This window comes from Ammospiza nelsoni, chromosome 27 (genome assembly GCF_027579445.1).
Source record: "Ammospiza nelsoni isolate bAmmNel1 chromosome 27, bAmmNel1.pri, whole genome shotgun sequence".
NCBI classification, from domain to species: Eukaryota; Metazoa; Chordata; class Aves; order Passeriformes; family Passerellidae; genus Ammospiza; species Ammospiza nelsoni.
Genome location: NC_080659.1, coordinates 6293789 through 6313042, shown reverse-complemented (window position 1 = coordinate 6313042; position 19254 = coordinate 6293789). Strand labels below are relative to the sequence as shown.

General features: G+C 59.9%; 2 protein-coding genes across 2 annotated transcripts; both read left to right on the top strand.

The window, feature by feature from the left end:
- Nucleotides 1-391: 391 nt before the first annotated feature.
- CERS1 (ceramide synthase 1) lies at nucleotides 392-13817 on the top strand. The gene is made up of 7 exons (XM_059489831.1): nucleotides 392-613; nucleotides 7634-7793; nucleotides 8911-9091; nucleotides 9676-9837; nucleotides 10689-10836; nucleotides 11429-11565; nucleotides 12787-13817. The coding sequence occupies exons 1-7, from the start codon at nucleotides 392-394 to the stop codon at nucleotides 12827-12829; spliced, it is 1053 nt and encodes a 350-aa protein (XP_059345814.1). The 3' UTR covers nucleotides 12830-13817.
- Nucleotides 13818-14665: 848 nt separating this feature from the next.
- GDF1 (growth differentiation factor 1) lies at nucleotides 14666-18529 on the top strand. The gene is made up of 2 exons (XM_059489601.1): nucleotides 14666-14969; nucleotides 15704-18529. Exons 1-2 carry the CDS (start codon nucleotides 14666-14668, stop codon nucleotides 16501-16503), a joined length of 1104 nt encoding a protein of 367 aa, XP_059345584.1. The 3' UTR covers nucleotides 16504-18529.
- Nucleotides 18530-19254: the final 725 nt, after the last annotated feature.

Below are 19254 nucleotides of genomic sequence, written 5' to 3'. Positions count from 1 at the left end.
TGCCATATCCGTACCACCCCTGTGACATCTCTGTGCCATCTCCATGCCATCCCCGTACCGTCCCTGTGCCATTCCGTGCCATTCCGTGCCATTTCTGTGCCATTTCTGTGCCATCCCCGAGCCATCCCCGTGCCATCCCCGTGCCATGCCGTGCCCCTCCCAGCGGGCACAGCGCTGCCCCCGTTTCCACCGCCCCCGGTACCGAAATTCTCTTTGTTTCCCCCTGCCCTGCCCGGCCCTGCAGCGCCCCCCGCGTTCCTCCCGCGCTGTCCCCGCGGGGGCCGGGCCGGGCCGGGCCGTGCCAGGGGGCGGCTCCAGCCCGGTACCGGGCGGGGGGAGCGGCGCCCGCCCCGCCGAGCGTGCGCGGGGCCGCGGCCGTGGCAGCTCCGCGATGCCGCCTCCGGAGCCCATGCCCGGCTACGGGGAGCTGCTGCGCCGGGGCCTCGGCAGCCTGGCGGCGGCGGCGCGGGGCTGCGGGGACTGCGGCTGGGAGCGGGCGCTGCGCACCTGGGCCGACAACGCGCACCTGGGCTGGGCCGAGCTGCTGCTGTGCGGGATCTGCGCGCTGGGCTGGACCGCGCTGCGCCGCGCCTGCTCCCGCCGCCTGCTGCGGGTCAGTGCCGGGGCTGGGAGCGGGGAACGGGGGGGAACGGGGATGGGGGAGCGGGGGAACCGGGCTAGGAGCGATGGAACCGGGGATGGGAGCGATGGAACCGGGCTAGGAGCGATGAAACCGGGGATGGGAGCGATGGAACCGCGCTGGGAGCGATGGAACCGGGGATGGGAGCGATGGAACCGGGCTGGGAGCGGGGGGAACGCGGTGGGAAGGTTTGGGGTGCCCGCACCCGTTGCGGGATTCGGGGATGCGTTCATGGGATCACGGCTGAGCCCCGGGAGCCGCGATCGCCGAGCGCGGAGCATCCCGAGGATGCGGGAGAGCCCCCCCGCCGCCTTCCCCGCCTCCCCCGCCGCCGCTGAGGTTATTTCTGCAGCCCCGCAAGGCTGAGCGCGTTTTCTTCCAGGTTATTCGCAGGTTGTTCCGCGCCTGCCTCCGGCGCTGCAGCGCTGGGGATGGAGCATCCCGGTGCACCGGGAGAGCCCCCCCTGCTCCCTTTCCCCCTGCCCCGCATCCCCCCGGATCCATCCCCGCATCCCCTCGAGGCTGACGTTATTTCTTCCCGGTTTTTGTGCCTTTCCCGGCGCTGCATCCTGCAGGATTTGGGCACCGGCAGAGCCCCCCCTGCTCCTTTTACCCTTTAATTCCATCCCCGCAGGGCTGGGGTTATTTCCATCCCCGCAGGGTTGGGGTTATTTCCATCCCCGCAGGGTTGGGGTTATTTCCATCCCCGCAGGGCTGGGGTTATTTCCATCCCCGCAAGGCTGAGGTTATTTCCATCCCCGCAGGGTTGGGGTTATTTCCATCCCCGCAGGGCTGGGGTTATTTCCATCCCCGCAAGGCTGAGGTTATTTCTCCCCGGTTATTCCCGGTTTTTGTGCCTTTCCCGGCGCTGCATCCCGGAGGATTTCAGCCCTCCCCGCTCCTCCCCCGCTGCCGTTCCCATCCCCGCATCCCCAGAAGGTCGCGGATTGTCCCCTTGCCCGGGAGGAAAAAGAGGGGACAGCGAGGGGACACGGAGGGGACAGCGAGGGGACACGGAGGGGACACGGAGGGGACAGGGAGGGGACACGGAGGGGACACGGAAGGGACACATTTCTGCGGTTTTTGGAGCAGATCTCGGTGCTCGGCTCGCTGCTGCAGCGCTGCCGTCGCTGCTGTCCCCACTGTCCCCTCTCTGTCCCCTCTCTGTCCCCTCTCTGTCCCCTCTCTGTCCCCTCCGTCCCTGTGCTCCTGTTCCTCAGGAGATGCTGCCACTCTGCCCCGGCCTCCAGCACAGAACCCTCGGGGATTTGGAGGATTTGGGCTTGGGGACAGTTCTTTGTCACCCCATCCAGGCCTGGCTGCCCCTCCCTGGCCCAGCTGGGCGCTCTGGGGGTCCCTGCAGGGTCCCGGGGGCTCCTGGCCTTGGGCGAGCTCCAGCCGAGCCCTCTGGGGCTGGGCATGAGGGCTGTGAGGGGGATTTGTGCCACGATGGTTTCCCCGTTCCCAGTCTGCCACGGCGTGTGGAAGGGGCTGGAGATGAGGATTGTGAGCGGAATTTGTGCCGGGCTGGATTTCCCCATTCCTTGTGAGGGGTCAGAGGGGCTGGGGGTGAGGATTGTGAGCGGAATTTGTGCTGGGATTTTGTGCCAGGCTGGATTTCCCCCATCCCCTGTCTGTCCATGAGGTGTGGAAGGGACTGAAGATGAGGATTGTAAGGGGAATTTGGCAGGTCCTGGCAGCCCCATGGCAGGTCCTGGAAGCTCCATAGCAGGTCCTGGCAGCCCATGACAGCCCCATGGCAGTCCCTGGCAGGTCCTGGCAGCTCATGACAGCCCATGACAGCCTGTGGCAGCCCCTGGCAGGTCCTGGAAGCTCCATAGCAGGTCCTGGTAGCCCATGACAGCCCCATGGCAGCCCCTGGCAGCCCATGACAGCCCCATGGCAGCCCCATGGCAGGTCCTGGCAGCCCCTGGCAGGTCCTGGCAGCCCCATGGCAGGTCCTGGCAGGTCCTGGCAGCCCCATGGCAGGTCCTGGCAGGTCCTGGCAGGGCCGAGGTGCCGCTCCCTGGGGAAATGGGTCAGTCTGTAACTGCAGAAGGGCCGGGGGGTTCAGTGGCTCCAGCTCCTGTGCCTGATGCTGATGAGATGCTGAGCAGGGCTCCGGTGGCATCAGCTTTCCCCCGGCTGCAGGCAGGCACAGCTCGAGCTCCAGGGCTGTATTTTAAAAAGATTGGAAAATTCCCTGGCTGGAATGGCTGTGGGCAGGGATGGGAATTGTGGATTTTCTCTGAAATCTGACAGGTTTGGGTCTCAGAGCCCCTGGGAGGGCAGGGCTGGGTCAGGATGGCCCGAGGGGAGGAAAAGGAGATGTGTGAGCACAGGGGCTTCGCCCTGCTCAGGATCTGGATTTTTGGGGCATCCTTCCTCCCTTGGAGGCTGAAATGACTAATCCTAACCCTAACTCTAATCCTAACCCTAACTCTAACCCTAACCCTAGCTCTAACCCCGACCCTGACCTGCTGGTGTTCAGGTTTTCAGGCCATCCCCGTGTCCTCTGCAGGGAGAAATGTTGGGAAATGTGCTCAGGGAAGGGGAGCAATCCAGAGCAGCCCCAGGAGGATGAGGGAGCTGGAAATTCAGGGTTCTGGAAATTTGGGATTCTAGAAATTTGGGATGCTGGAAATTTGGGATTTTGGAAATTCAGGATGCTGAAAATTCAGGATGCTGGAAATTCAGGATGCTGGAAATTTGGGATTCTAGAAATTCGGGATGCTGGAAGTTCAAGATTCTGGAAAATGAGTATTCTGGAAGTCCAGGATTCTGGAAATCCGGGATTCTGGATATTTGGGATGCTGGAAATTCATGGTTCTGGAAAGTAAGGATTCTAGAAATTCAGGGTCCTGGAAATCCAGGATGCTGGAAATTCAGGGTTCTGGAAATTGGGGATTCTGGAAACTCGGGGTTCTGGAAATCCAGGATTCCTGGTGTCCTTCTCCCCCTGCAGCCCTGCCAGGAGCTCATTTCCCAGCCTTGGGAGTGGGGGATGTCCCCAGGCTGTCCCCAGGCTGTCCCCAGGCTGTCCCCAGCCCCGTGCGGGAGCTGAGCACAGGGACCCGGGCCAGGCTCTGCCTTTTCCTCCCTGAGCACAGAGCGGGGGCAGAGAAACCTCAACAGCCACAAAGGGGCCTTTGTGCTCTGCTGTGTCAGCGCCGCCGCTGCTGCTCCTTCCCCGGGACACGGAGCAGGGCACGAAATCCCTTGTGCTGGGATAAAATCTCTCCTGGTGGGAATCTGGGGGGGAAATCGCCTTTGCCCGCGGGTGCAGATGGGGAGTGGCGGCCTGAGCTTGGCTCGGGGCGGGGAAACTGAGGCACGGTGCAAGGAAACTGAGGCACGGAGCTGCTGCGTGGACGGGGAGAGGAGAGCGGGGCCGGTGGGTGACACGGCCCTGGTGTCCCCAGGGCACTCTGGGTGGGTGGCAGTCACTGCCCCCACGTCCCCCAGATGCTCTGGCCTCACAGATCAGGGACTTTTTCCTGTTTTTTCCTGGTTTTTCCCTTTTTGGGGCTGCCAGGGTGGGATTCTGGGGAGGAACGGCTCCATTTGGGGCAGAATTCCCAAAGAATGCCCCAAAAAAGCTGTGGCTGCCCCATTCCTGGCAGTGCCCTGGGGGGGTGGAAGGTGCCAGGTTTGGGTTGGGGGTCCCAAACCCATTCTGGGATCCTTTGGGAGCCCCAGCCCTGGAGTGGCTGAGCTGGGAGCAGAGGGACAGAGGGGACAGAGGGACAGAAGGACAGGGGGCACAGAGGGACAGAAGGGACAGAGGGACAGAGGGACAGAAGGACAGGGGGCACAGAGGGACAGAAGGACAGGGGGCACAGAGGGCACAGAGAGCGCCGAGCCCCCCAGGGCACCCCCAGCCCTGCCGTTGGGCCGGACCCCGGCTGGGCTGAGGCCGGGCAGGCTCTGGGGCTCTCCTGGCTCGTCCTCCCCGCTGGCACCGCCAGTTCCGGGGCTGCTCCGTGCCAGCCGCTCCTTTGTGTCCCTGGGGAACGTTCTGTGCCCCGGCCGGCCCTGGCACCAGCCCTGGCACCGCCGGGCTCCTTCCAGCCCTGGCACCAACCCTGGCACTGGGTGCCCCTTCCCCCTGCCCGGCTCTCCCAGCTCCTGCTGCTGACTAAAGATGGATTCAGCGTCCCTGGGGGTGGATTTGGGGATCTCTGGAGCTTGGGATGGATTTAAGGATCCCCATGTGTGGATTTAGGGGTCCCAGGGGCTGGCTTTAGGAATCCCCAGAGTTTGGGGTGGATTTAGGGATCCCCGGATGCTCCTGTGTCCTGCTGCTGGAACTGGGGGTGCATTTAGGGATCCTTGGCTGTGGATTTAGGGGTCCCTGGGAGTGGGTGTGGATTTAGGGATCCCTGGAGCTGGCTGTAGATTTAGGGATCCCTGGAGATGGATTTAGGGATCCTTAGCTGTGGATTTAGGGATCCCTCGGGTGGATTTAGGGATCCCTGGGGATGGATTTAGGGGGTCCCTGGAGGCGGATTTAGAGATCCCTGGGTGTGGATTTAGAGATCCCAGCTGTGGATTTAGGGATCTCTGGAGATGGATTTAGGGATCCTGGCTGTGGATTTAGGGATCCCTGGAGGCCGGCAAAGGAGCCTTCACGTTCTCTCCTCCCCGCGGGTGTTCCTGACCCCGGGGCAGCCCCAGCCCGAGGATGATGAGGATGAGGATGATGAGGATGATGAGGATGATGAGGCAGTGCCCTTTCCACAGGCCCCGTCACATCCCCGCCCGCAGCCCCGGGCTCCTCCAGCCCCAGCCCCGGCCCAGATCCCGGCGCGGCTCCGTCGCCCCTGGCAACGGGCATCCGTGTGCCGTCACCATGGCAACGGCAGCCGGGTGATGGGAGGACATCCCCCAACCCCCTCCCCCACCCCGGGGCAGAGCCGGGTCCGTGGGCAGCCCCGGGGACACCCCCGTGACACCCCTGTGTCCCCTGTGTCCCCTGTCCCCTGTGTCCCTCTGTCCCCCCTGTCCCTCTGTCCCCTGTGACACCCCCTGTCCCCTGTGTCCCCCTGTCCCCCCCTGTCCCCCTGTATCCCCACCGGAGCCCCCTCCCACTCCTGAATCTCTGCCCCACAGACCCCACGGATCCCTGTGATCCTTTCCACCCCAAACCCTCATGGTGTGAGCAGGAGAGCTCAGGCCCCAAATCCAGCCCGGGACAGGGAATCCCTGCCCCACAGATCCCTGTGGTCCTTTCTGCCCCAAACCCTGTGGGGTGAGCGTGGCTTTGAGGATCCCAAATCCCCTGGGCTGTCCCCATGTCCCTGCCGTGTGGGCACCCCAGGAACTGAAGCTTTCCGTGCATTTTTGATTCCCCCTGCTCCTCTTCTCCCCCTGGAAAAGGCAGCAGGGGACGTGTCCAGAAACCCCAGAGCTTTTGGGATTGAAGCCCAGGAACCCCAGAGCTTTTGGGATTGGGATGGGAGCCCAGGAACCCCAGAGCTTTTGGGATGGCAGCCCCTGGAGAAGGGGCCAAGCATCAGGGACAGCTGGGGCCTTAATTTAGGAGCAGAAAGTGCTGACCCGGGCCGGGTCCTGTTACCCTGCCGAGTTCTGCTTTCACCTGGGGCTCACCCGCAGCAGTTCTGGGGGGGATTTGGGATTTCTCAGGGCTTTGGTTCCCCCAAACCCCTCCCTGTGCCTTGCTGGGTCCATTTGTTCCCCCCAAAATGGGGCTGGCTCAGTTTATTCCCCCCAAAAACGAGTCTGGATCCATTCACCCCCCAAAAACGAGTCTGGATCCATTTATCCCCAAACCCTGTTCCGTGTTCCCTGTCACCCCCAGCCTGTCCCTGTCCCCCTGCGCAGCCAGGACAGGAATTTCAGGAATTTCCATGGATTCTCCCCAAGCAGAGCAGCCCTGGGGAGGGGCTGGAAAAGGCGCTGGGGGTGCGGGGAGGGTGGCACGGCTCCATCAGCACCGTGTGCCCGCCGCTGGTGGCAGCGCCCAGGGCTGTGCCCGGCCCTTCCCTGCCCGTCCATCTCCCTTTTTCCCGGGAGCCGCCCGGGTGATGCTCTTGGAGCTTCTCCTCCGGGGCTTTCCTGCGGTTTATTGGGATTTTCTGCATTCCCGGCTCCTCCCTGCCAACGCCGGCCGCGCCAGGGTGCCCCGGGAGGGAGAGGATGCTCAAAGGATGCTCCGGGGATGCTCTGAGGAGGGGCAGGGTGCTCTGAGAAGGGAGGGGATGCTCCTGAGAGGAGGAAGATGCTCAGAGGATGCTCCAAGGAGGGGGAAGATGCTCCAGGGGTGCTCTGGGGATGTTCCAGGGAGGGGCAGGATGCCCCGAGGAGGGGGAGGATGCTCCTAGGATGCTCTGGGGATGCTCCAGGGAGGGGCAGGATGCTCTAAGGAGGGAGGGGATGCTCCTAGGATGCTCTGGGGATGCTCCAGGGAGGGGCAGGATGCCCCGAGGAGGGGGAGGATGCTCTGGGGATGCCCCGAGGAGGGGGAGGATGCTCCTAGGATGCTCTGGGGATGCTCCAGGGAGGGGCAGGATGCTCTAAGGAGGGAGGGGATGCTCCTAGGATGCTCTGGGGATGCTCCAGGGAGGGGCAGGATGCCCCGAGGAGGGGGAGGATGCTCTGGGGATGCCCCGAGGAGGGGGAGGATGCTCCGGGGATGCTCCAGGGTGGGGCAGGATGCCCCGAGGAGGGGGAGGATGCTCTGGGGATGCCCCGAGGAGGGGGAGGATGCTCCTAGGATGCTCCGGGGATGCTCCAGGGTGGGGCAGGATGCCCCGAGGAGGGGGAGGATGCTCCGGGGATGCTCCGAGGATGCTCCAGGGAGTGGGGGAATGCCCCAGGCTCCCCTTGCACAGCTCCAGGAGGGTCCCCCCCCTCCCAGTTTCCCCTCCCCAGCCCCTTCCTGCTGGCAGAGCCTGGCTCTGGCACTGCCCCCGGGCGCTGCTGAGCCCCCCGGGTGAGGCTGCCCGGATGAAATTCCCCCTTTCCCCGCAGCCCTTGGCGGAGTGGTGCCAGCTGCAGCCCAAAGATGCCGCCAAGATGCCCGAGAGTGCCTGGAAGTTGTTCTTCTACTCGGTGTCGTGGTCCTACGGCGCCTACCTGCTGTTCTGCACCGAGTACCCCTTCTTCCACGACCCGCCCTCCGTCTTCTACGGTGAGGGCAGCACGGACACCCCCAAATTCCCTCTTTTTGTCCCTTTTTTGTCCTGCTCTGGGTGCAGAAAGGGCACAAGGGGGTGTCTGGGCGTTCCTTTCTTCTGGTGGCGGCTGGAGGGGCTGAGTGAATCAGGAACCAATGAAATAAATCATGGACGATTAAATCATGGACAATTAAATAACAGACAATTAAATCATGGAATGGGTTGGGGTGGGAAGAATCTTGAAGATCAGCTCATGGCCATGGGCAGGGGCAGCAAGTCAGGGCTCAAAAATCTCCTCGTTCCAACCCCTGCCCAAATCAGGGTTAAAAATCTCCTCATTCCCCCCTCGGCTGTGGACAGGGACACAAACCCACACATATACATCGTATATAAACCCATGGTGATTGATCACAATTTGCAAAAACGAATATAATAACATAGATTATTATTTAGCAATAGTCGATAATAATATAAGGTATTTTTATTTTCTATAGTAATATAGATTATTTTAATTTTTCTATAATAATACGTATTATTATTTAATAGTAATATAATAATCTATATTATTTTTATTTTATATAATAATATAGTTTTCCTATAATAATATAGATTATTATTATCAATATTGTTATTATGTAGATTATTTTATATAGTAATATAGATTATTATTATTATTATTATTATTATTATTATTATTATTGTAATATTTATTTTAATTTTTATTTTAATTTTTATTTCTATTTTCATTTTTACTCTTACAAACACAAACCAAACGGGAGTGGTTCCAGGCTGGCAGCAGGGCACTACTACTACTACTACTACTACTATTATTATTATTATTATTATTATTATATCATTAATTATTAATATATTATATTATTAATATTATAATATTATATGAATAATATTATAAAATTATATTATTAATAATAATAATTATTAATTTTTTAATTTTTATTTTTATTTCTATTTCTATTTTTCCCCTCTCAAACCCAAAAACCCAAACCCCTCGGTGGTGTTGCAGGCTGGCGGCAGGGCACTATTATTATTATTATTATTATTACCATTGTTTCTATTTTTATTCCCATTTCTATTTTCCCCCTCTCAAACCCAAACCCCTGGGTGTTTCAGGCTGGCATCGGGGCATGGAGGTGCCCAGGGACATTGCCCTGGCATACCTGCTGCAGGGCAGTTTCTACGGGCACTCCCTCTACGCCACGGCCTACATGGACACGTGGCGCAAGGACTCGCTGGTGATGCTGCTGCACCACGTGGTCACCCTGACCCTGCTGGCCTCCTCCTACGCCTTCAGGTGAGCCCTGACCTTCCTCATCCTCCTCATCCTCCTCCTACGCCTTCAGGTGAGCCCTGACCTTCCTCATCCTCCTCATCCTCCTCCTACGCCTTCAGGTGAGACATCTCCCCATCATTTTCCCCTTTTCGTTTCCCCATTTTCCTGGTTTTCTCCATTTCCCCAGCTGTTCCCCACATTTCCCCCATCTTTCCCCACTTCCCCATGGTTTTTCCCCATTTCCTCATGCTTTTTTCCCATTGTGTTTTTCCTTATTTCCCCATGGTTTTCCCCGTTTCCCTGCGGTTTTTCCCATTTCCCCACAGTTTTTCCCTATTTCATTTCCCCATTTCCCCACGGTTTTTCCCCATGGTTTTCCTCATTTCCCCACAGTTTTTCCCATTTCCCCATTGTTTTCCCCCATGATTTTTCTGCGTTTCCCTGCGGTTTTTCCCCATTTCCCTGCAGTTGCCCCCATTTTTCCCCGTTGTTTCCCCCATTTCCCTGCAGTTTCTCCCCATGATTTGCCCCCATTTCCCCATTTCCCTGCAGATTTTCCCCATTTCCCCGCAGATTTCCCCCATTTTCCCCGCTGTTCCCCCCAGGTACCACAACGTGGGCGTGCTGGTGCTGTTCCTGCACGATGTCAATGACGTGCAGCTCGAGTTCACCAAGCTCAACGTGTACTTCAAGCACCGCGGCGGCGCCTTCCACCGCCTCAACGACGTGCTGGCCAACGCGGGCTGCCTGGCCTTCAGCGTCAGCTGGTGGGTCTGGGATGGGGCCCTGATCCTAAATCCAATCCTCCCTGCTGGCTCTGGGGTCCTGATCCTAATCCTGAACTCCCCTGCTGGGTCTTGGTCTCCTGATCCCAATGATCCCAATCCTGACCTGGTGGGTCTGTGTCCCCTGATCCTAATCCTGATCCTAAACCCTGCTGGGTTTGGGTCCCTGATCCTAATCCTGATCCTAAACCCTGCTGGGTTTGGGTCCCTGATCCTAATCCTGATCCTAAACCCTGCTGGGTTTGGGTCCCTGATCCTAATCCTGACCTTCCCTGCTGGGTTTGGGTCCCTGATCCTAATCCTGACCTTCCCTGGTGCGTTTGGGTCCCCTGATCCTAATCCTGACCTGGTGGATTTGTGTCCCCATCCCAAACCCGATCTTCCCTGCTGGATTTCTGTCCCTGGTCCCAATCCTCACCTTCCCTGCTGGGTTTGGGGCCCTGATCCCATCCTGACCCTCCCCTGCTCCCAATCCTGGCACTCTTTGGAGGATTTTTGTCCCCCTGGGCCCCTCTCCCCTGATGGTTTTTGAGACCCCCCAGCATCTCCTGGGGCTCCTGCTGGGCTGGGAATCCCTCTGTAGTGCGGGGTCTGAGTGTCTGTGAAATTCCTGTGACACCGCTGGTGACACCCTGGTGACACCCTGGTGACACCCTGGTGACACTGCTGTGACAAATGAGCCGGGCAGGGGGGAGGAGGAGGAGCCGATGCCGGATGGACGGACACAGGGATGGATCCATGGATGAACGGGCTGTGCTGGCTCTGCCCCTTTCCCAGGGCCACACCGACCCCGCTCTGTCCCCACTGACCCCTCTCTGTCCCCGTCCCTGCAGGTTCTGGTTCCGTCTCTACTGGTTCCCCCTGAAGGTGCTCTACGCCACCTGCCACTCCAGCCTCCAGGCCGTGCCCAACATCCCCTTCTACTTCTTCTTCAACGCGCTGCTGCTCGTGCTCACCCTGATGAACATCTACTGGTTCCTGGTGGGTGATCCGGGGCTGGTGCCACCCCAGGGGACAGACTGGGGACAGCGGGGACGTGTCCCCTGTCCCTGGGGCCAGCCCTGTCCTCGGTGCTGCTGCGGGGGTGGCAGGGATGGGGAGGTTTGGGGGAATTCAGTGTCTGACACCTGGGGGAGTGATAACAGCAGGGAGAGAGGTGGGGACGGTCTGGGAATGCTCCGAAGGGGATTTGGAGAGGTGTGAATGATCTGGGAACGTTCGTGCATCCCAGAAAGGGGATTTGACAGAGGTGTGAACATTCTGGGAATGTTCCTGCGAGCCCCAGGCTGTGGGGATGGGTGGAGAGGGGAGATCCATGGGGCAGGGCAGGGCAGGGCAGGGCAGGGCAGGGCAGGGCAGGGCAGGGAGCTGCTGAGCCCATCGCCCCTGGGATGAACCCAGGAATTGTCCCTGGAGTTCTGCTCCATGGAGCCCCAAACCCCATCCCGGGGCTGTGGCCATGCCGGGGGGGCTGCCCTGCCCGAAATGGGGAGGGGGCAGCAGGGAAAGGCCCCCCCCGGGCTGGGGCCGTGCCTGAGGGTCGCTGTCCCCTCCTGTCCCCTCCTGTCCGCAGTACATCGTGCTGTTCGTGGCCAAGGTGCTGCTGGGGCAGATGCAGGAGGTGAACGATGTCCGTGAGTACGACCTGGAGGAGAGCAGGAAACCCGGCAAGGAGCCTGGGATCCCGCTGCCCCGGGCTCTGAAGGAGGGGTACGTGCAATTCCGGGCTGGTTTGGGTCAGGAAACCCCAAAGCACATCCAGCCCCACGCCTGGGACACCCCCATGGGCCTGGGCTCCGGCCTGGGGCACTGCCAGGGGTCCAGGGGTGGGCACAGCTGCTCTGGGAATTCCATCCCCACCCTCCCAGCCAGGAATCCCTCCCCAATATCCCGCCCAAATCTCCCTTTTCCCAGTCTAAACCCATTCCCTGGGTCCTGTCCCTCCATCCCCTGTCCCCAGTCCCTCTCCAGCTCTCCTGGAGCCCCTTCAGGCCCTGCAAGGGCTCTGGGCTCTGGAGCTGCTCCTGGTGCTGGAGCCACCAAAGAGCACAGATCTGGGGACAGGAGTGGCCCCAGGATGGAAATGAGGGGAAATTCATGTGTTTGGGGGCTGGAGCCATCACAGCGCACAAATCTGGGAACAGGAGTGGCCCCAGGATGGAAATGAGGGGAAATTCATGTGTTCAGGGCCTGGAGCCATCAAAGTGCACAAATGTGGGGGTAGGAGTGGCCTCAGCGGGGAAATGAGGGGGATCTGTGTGTTCAGGGGCTGGATTCATCAAAATGCACAGATGTGGGACAGGGAAATGAGGGGGATCTGTGTGTTCAGGGGCTGGATCCATCAAAATGCACAGATGTGGGACAGGGAAATGAGGGGAATTTCTGTGCTCAGGGCCTGGATCCATCACAGAGCACAGATCTGGGACAGGGAAATGAGGGGGGATCTGTGTGTTCGGGGCCTGGAGCCATCAAAATGCACAGATCTGGGACAGGGCAATGAGGGGGGATCTGTGTGTTCAGGGCCTGGAGCCATCACAGGGCACAGATGTGGGACAGGGCAGTGAGGGGAATTTCTGTGCTCAGGGCCTGGAGCCATCACAGAGCACAGATCTGGGACAGGGCAATGAGGGGGGATCTGTGTGTTCAGGGCCTGGATCCATCACAGAGCACAGATCTGGGGACAGGGCAATGAGGGGGGATCTGTGTGTTCAGGGCCTGGATCCATCAAAATGCACAGATCTGGGACAGGGCAATGAGGGGGGATCTGTGTGTTCAGGGCCTGGATCCATCAAAATGCACAGATCTGGGACAGGGCAATGAGGGGGGATCTGTGTGTTCAGGGCCTGGAGCCATCACAGGGCACAGATGTGGGACAGGGCAGTGAGGGGAATTTCTGTGCTCAGGGCCTGACCCCGGCTCTGCTCTCCCCAGGCTGCACCTCAGGAACGGCCTCGTGAAGGACAAGAGGTTGTGAGGGCGGCGTGGGCACGGCTGCGGGGCTGGCACTGCCCGGGACCTGCTCTGGGACCCTGCCAAGGACAGGAACTGCCCCCCTGCCCCCTGCCAGCCCTGGCACTGCCAGCACCCCGCGCCTGGGGCTCCCACTTCGGCCCAGTCTGGCCCAGTCTGGCCGGGACGCTGGTGGCCGCGCTGGCCAGGGGGGACCTGGGGCTGCCTCGGTGTCCCTGGTGTTGCTCCACGTCCTCAGCCCCGCTGTGACACCCCCAGACCCTCCCTCTGAGCCCTCCCAGCTGCTCCAGCCCGGGCAGGGGAGCTCCTGTCCCGCCCTGGGAAGGGACCCCGAGGCCAGATGTGCTCCAGATGTGCCCCAGCTGTGCCCCAGGGACTGCAGAGGTGCCCTTGTCACCTGAATCCATCCCGGGAATCCAGCCCAGCCCTCGGGAGGAGGCTCTGGAGGTTCAATTTCCTTGGAAAAAATCCCCGTGTAGGTCTTGGAGTGGCTTAGAAAGGGTCCTGCAGGTCCCTGCTGGGAGATTCCCCCAGGACTGGCCCCTTGCTGGAGGAAAAACAGAGAATTCCTGCTTCAGGGCTGGGATTTTGGGGAGAACAGAGAATTCCTGCTCCAGGGCTGGGTTTTTGGGAGGAACAGAGAATTCCTGCTTCTAGAGTTGGGATTTTGGGAAGAACAGAGAATTTCTGCTTCCATGGTTGGGATTTTTGGGGAAGAACAGAGAGTTCCTGCTCAGGGTTGGGATTTTGGGAAGAACAGAGAATTCCTGCTGGGTTTCCAGGCAGCTCCAGCCCTGCAGTCCCAGGTCCCCATCCCGGGCAGCTCTGTGGGTTTGGGTCCCTTGCTGTCCCCTCGTTGTCCCCTCGCTGTCCCCTCCCAGGCCAGGACCCTCCGCTCCCTGCCCCAGCAGCCAAGGGGGATCTGATCCAGGGCATCAATTCCATTTGTGGGAATTTGAGGGATTTTTCCATGTTTGGTTCCCCTCCCCTGCTGTGCCTGAGGCAGGGACAGGCCCTGAGTGGGGCTGTGGGGATGTCCCCAAGCTGTGGCAGGACCTTGTCCCCCCCTGTCACCTCCAGGGTGTCTGAGGAGCCTCCCAGTGCGGAATTCCTCGGTTTTCTGTGGGGTTTGCAGGGCAGGAAGGGCCGGAGCAGAGCTGGGGTGGCCGTGGGGGGATTAAACTGAATTTCCCAGGGCTGGCGTTGAGCTGGGTGGCTGCAGCTGCCTCTGGGGGCTGTGACACCCAGGTGGTGGCGGTGGCAGCTCTGCTGTGATGGCCAGCAAGGGACTGGGGGACCTGGGGGTGCCTGGCTGGGGCCTGTGGTTTTTGGGGCCGATGGTTTTTGGGGCCAGTGGTTTTTGGGGCCATGTGAAGCAGACTGTGATGGTTTGATGTGCCGGAGGCCAATGGCTTTAAGAGAGAAGCGTTGGACGCCGTGATTGAGTTAAAAAAGGGAATTTTTGGGAGGAAGAGCCCTTTCCACGTCTGCCCCCGGCTCTGGGCAGGGTTTTTGGGAGCAGCGCTGGATTTCCATCGTCATCCTGACCCCACATTGAGTTAAAAATGGATTTTTTGGGAGGAAGAGACTGCTCCGGGTCTGCGCCCAGCTCCGGGCAGGGTTTTTAGGAACAACGCTGGATTTCCATCCTCATCCCGACCCCATGGAGCCGCAGCGGGCGCTCCGGAGCTGCGGGAGAGCCCTGAAAGGGTTAAGGGGTGCCGGAGCCGCAGGGATCCCACCCCGAGCCGGGATCCCGCGGTGCTGATTGAGCTCCGAGCCCATCAAAGGCTGCGCTCGGCCCCAGCCCCGGCGCTGCCGCTCTTTGTGCGCACGGGGGATGTCCATGAGGATGTCCATGTCCACGTGGATCTGGATGTGGCTGTGGCTCCTCCGCAGCCCGGCCTGGGCCCTGCTCAGCCCCGCTCTGCCCTCGCAGCCGCTCTCCCAGGACCATTCCCCGCTGCGCTCGCTGGGGCTCAGCGCCAGGCCCAGCCCCAGGAGCCCCGCGCCGGTGCCGCCCCTGCTCTGGAGCATCTTCCACAGGCGGAGCGCCCGGCCCCGGCCGCGGGCAGCGCCCGAGCCCTGCACGGTGGAGGAGCTCAACGTGCCCGGGAACATCGTGCGAGTGCTCGCCGACCAAGGTACAGCCGCGGCCGCGTTCGGGCTGCCCCGGGCTCCGCTCCCTCCTCCCTGCCCCGTGTCCCAGGCCGGAGCCGGATTCCAGGAGAAATCCCTGCGGGATGGAGCCCTGTGGATGCTGCCGGTGATGGTGATGGGGTTGGAACCCCGGCATGGGGGTGAGGGGGGCAGCTGTGCCTGGCTCTGTCCTGGAGCCCCCTGAATCCCTCCCGAGGCGCGGCTTTGATGCCAGGCCTGATCCCGGTCCCGATCCCGGTCCTGATCCCGAGATTGATCCCGAGATTGATCCCAGGGATGGGATGCTCCATCCCCAGGCTGTGTCCCCCCTCCTCATTGTCCCAGCGCCTCTGGCTGACCCCGGGGCACATCTGGCTGACCCTGGGGCACATCTGGCTGCTCTGAGCCGTTCGCAGTCCCCTGGGGACTGTTTGATCGGTGTCCCTGAGGGCTCAAGGCATCCCAGAGCTCTTTTCTTTCGTGGCTCCAGTTTGGCTCGGGCTGGCTAAACCAGGCTAAACCCAAATTCGCTGCTGTTCGTCCTCTTTTCCCCGATCCTGCTCAGCCCCAGCCCAGCCCTGGAGCTGATCCTGCTCATCCCGAGGGTTCCCCCAACCCCTCCTGGAGCCGATTCCACCCAGCCCCAGGGTTCCCCCATCCCATCCCATCCCATCCCGGAGCCGATCCTGCCCATGCCCGCGTCCAGCCGCCCCCACCGCTGTTTCTCCTTCCTCGCCAGGCCGCCTCCTGCCCGCGGGGCAGCCCCAGCCCCGGCTGTGCCTGCGGCGGCTCCTGCTCTTCAACCTCTCGGCGCTGGAGGAGGGCGAGCGCCCGACGCTGGCGCAGCTGGAGCTGCGCTTCCAGCACAGCTCGTACCACGGCCCGAGCCCGGGGCGGGTGCTGGAGCTGCGGCTGTCCCGGGGGTCCCCGCGGGGTTCGCCGCGGCCCGGCCGGGCCCCGCTGCTGGAGCGCTCGCTGGTGCAGCTGCGCCGATCGCTGCTGTTCGGGCTGGGCGCGGCGCTGCGGGACCGGGCCGGGCCGGGCCGGGATCATCTGGCCCTGGTGCTGGAGCTGTCGGAGAGCGGCGGCCCCGGCGGCCCGCGGAGCCCCTGCGGCAGCTCCGCCGCCTTCGCGGGCGCCTCGCTGCTGCTGGTGACGCTGGGCCCGCAGTGCCGCGCTGCCCGCGGCCGGAGGAGCGCCCCGAGCCCCGCCGTGTCCCCCAGCCCCCTGTGCAAGCCCCGCCGGCTCTACATCAGCTTCAGCGACGTGGGCTGGGAGAACTGGATCATCGCCCCGCAGGGCTACCTGGCCAACTACTGCGGCGGGGAGTGCCCGTTCCCGCTGGCGGCCGAGCTCAACAGCACCAACCACGCCGTGCTGCAGACCATGGTGCACTCGCTGGACCCGCGGGGCACGCCCCAGCCCTGCTGCGTGCCCGTGCGCCTCTCCCCCATCTCCATCCTCTACTACGACAACAGCGACAACGTGGTGCTGCGCCACTACGAGGACATGGTGGTGGACGAGTGCGGCTGCAGGTAGCGGGGAGCGAGCGGGAACGATGGACAAACGGGGGAAATTCCTTTGTATTCCCGCTGGGAAACCCTCGCTGCGCTCGGGGGCTGGGCCGGGGTTGGGCTGGCGCTAAGGGCGGTGCTGGGTTAGGATTAGTTGGGATGGGGGTGTGGGGTTATGACCAAACTCGGTGCTGGGTCCCTTCTCCTCAGGGGATGCTGGCACCGGGCTGTGAATCCCAAATTTCCCCCTTTGCTCGTGCCAGGCACCCCCAGGGCTGCAGGTTTTGGGGGCTTTTGGCTGAACTCTGCAGATTTCTCAGGGCATAAATGATTTTTCTGGGTGAATCGGGGCTGGGGTTCCCTGCGGTGTGGTCCAGCTGCAGGGACAGGGATGGGGTGAGCAAATCCCTTCCCAGGGGAGGCAGAGCCGGGCAGGAGCTTTCTCTGTGCTGTGGGAGCTGCTCTCAGAGCGTGGTTGGTGATGGGCTGGTTTGGGAACAGGGCTTGTGCTGGGTAGCCAAATGCAGTGGAGGTTTTGCCTAAAAATGAAGGTTTTCCCTAAAAAATATGGAGATTTTACCTAAAAAAATGAGATTTTACCCAAGAAATCCGCTGGGATTTCAGTGGCTCTCTCCCCTCGCAGCCCGCCTGGGTCAGTATTAATTTACCTCATTAGCAAATCCATGAGCCCGGGCTGTCCCCTGCGTGTCCCCAGGTGGCAGCCGAGCCTCAGGCAAGGGCAGGGCTCAGAGCTCTGCACATTTTTGCTGTTCCGGGTTGTTTTTGGTGCATTTGTTGGGTTTTGTGCCGCGTGGCAGCCCCAGCCCCTCTGTGGTGTCCCCGAGGGGCACCAGGGACCCCAATTTGGGCCATTCCCATCCCTGAGCTTTGAAGTGGAAACCACCAGAGCGAGGATTTTGGGATTTTGGGGCAATGGAATCCCAGTTAGACTTGAATTTTTTCTCTTTATTTTGAACTGTGAAGCCGTAGTGCAGCTTTGGGGTTTTTCTTTTGCTGCTTTCTCCTTGAGCTCTGATGGTTTTCCCACCTCCTCCCCCAGGGGAAGCACTGAGGGTTTAACCACTGGGGGGGCCTTGGGATGGGTTTTTTGTTATTTTGACACCCAAAATGTGGAACCTTGGGATGGAGATTTTTGGTTTCACACCCAAAATGTGGAGCCTTGGGATGGTTTTTTTTTGTTGTTGTTTTCACACCCAAATCGTGGAGCTGAAGAGCCAGCCTGGAGCAGCTTGAGCTGAATTCCCATTCCCAGTCCTGCTGTTTCCCACCCTGCCCTGCTCTGCTCCATTTCAGTGTTTTAAGGGCTTAACTCCAGCCAGCAGGAGCCATTCAATTATGAGTTTAGATGGGCAGAAGAAGAAAACCTCGAAGTGTTCCCGGGTTTGTGCCACCCTGGGGGCAGTGAGAGCCACTTGGAGCCCCCAGCCCCAGGCTGGCAGGGCAAAGCCATTCCTGTGTTTGCTGCAGGGCAGGGGGAGCTCCCCCCACACCCTGGGGCCCTTCCCAGTATTCCCAGTTCTCCCAGTCGAGTCGCTCACCCCCTCTGCTATGCACACCCCCCCACTTTTGTACTAGTCTTGTGTTTAAAAAAAGTAATAAACTTGAAGTTTATACAATCAGACTAAAGCTTTAATGAACGTTGCATGGTTTCCTCATTGAAACTTAGGGGCCACCTTGAATGCAAGAGCTGTTTATTCTTTTTCTGGTTTTTTTAATTGATGACAAACAGGTTTTAAAACAAAACTGAGACAAAAAAATTAATTAATTAAAAAAAAAAAAAAAAAAGAAAAGAGTTTTAACACCGTGCTAGCACTGATGTCTGGATTTGTAGAACTCAAAAAGAGTTTGAACTGCTACAAAGGAAAAAACCAGCACGAAGCAGAGGCAAGCATTCCCAGCAGTGAAATAAAGGGTGAGGGCAGAGGAGGGGGCTACAATACTCATGGAAAGCTTTGCACAGAGGGGTTCAGCTTAAACCTACCCGAAAATCTACGCCACTACGCTGCCTACCAAGGAAAAAAAATTAAAAAGCCCTTCGGCAATGTTAATAAATAAAACAAGTCCATCTCACGAGGAAGGAAGGTGGCCTGTGTCTCCATTCTTTCACTGCTTTAGAATCTAAACTCTGGAGGCTTTGGATGAGAAAAGAATGGGTTTGTGAGTTGAGATTTTTGTGGTTTTTGCAGTTTCTGCAGCTCCCCCCCGGGCTGGGGGTGCTCCACACCAGGGCTGCTCTGGGGCAAGTCCAGCAAACCCAGGGCAGGATCTGCAGGAAGGACAGCAATGGAAGGGTCTCCCCTCCCCGGGTACAAAAGGGGCTCTGAGCTGTTTGTTTAAGTACATTCAGATGAGAGGTATTTGAGTTTCCCCCCCCAAAAAAAGGACTAGAAACACTTGGAGCCCTTTGAGTGTAAAGCTAAACTCAGGCTGAGAACAGCCAGGCTCTGATCAATCTCTGCTGCTGCTGCTGCCCAGTTGGGAGGTAGAGGCTCCTCTGACTCAAGATCTGCTAAGAACGGGGCTGGAGGAATCACTTGTCTCTGTGCTGCTCCTAGAAAAGGTCCTGACAGAAATGAAAAGCTCCCAAGTGTTCCCTGTGAGTGTTTCACACACCTCAGAGCGTGGATGGCTTCTCCTCCCAGCCCTGCTCCCAGCTGGGCTCACAGCTCTGCTGCACAAAGCACAGCTTGAACAAACTCTCTTCCCCTGAAGCTTCGCTCCAACTCCTCCCTCCGTCCTCTCCTGCTCCACACCC

What these genes read in the sequence shown, in the direction of transcription:
- CERS1 (XM_059489831.1), top strand. Translation starts at nt 392, where the DNA reads ATGCCGCCTCCGGAGCCCATGCCCGGCTACGGGGAGCTGCTGCGCCGG. An exon ending in GCCTCCTCCTACGCCTTCAG is followed by an intron (nt 9,092 to 9,675) that starts GTGAGCCCTGAC and finishes TGTTCCCCCCAG; the next exon opens with GTACCACAACGTGGGCGTGC. An exon ending in CCCCGGGCTCTGAAGGAGGG is followed by an intron (nt 11,566 to 12,786) that starts GTACGTGCAATT and finishes TGCTCTCCCCAG; the next exon opens with GCTGCACCTCAGGAACGGCC.
- GDF1 (XM_059489601.1), top strand. Translation starts at nt 14,666, where the DNA reads ATGTCCATGAGGATGTCCATGTCCACGTGGATCTGGATGTGGCTGTGG. An exon ending in GCGAGTGCTCGCCGACCAAG is followed by an intron (nt 14,970 to 15,703) that starts GTACAGCCGCGG and finishes CTTCCTCGCCAG; the next exon opens with GCCGCCTCCTGCCCGCGGGG.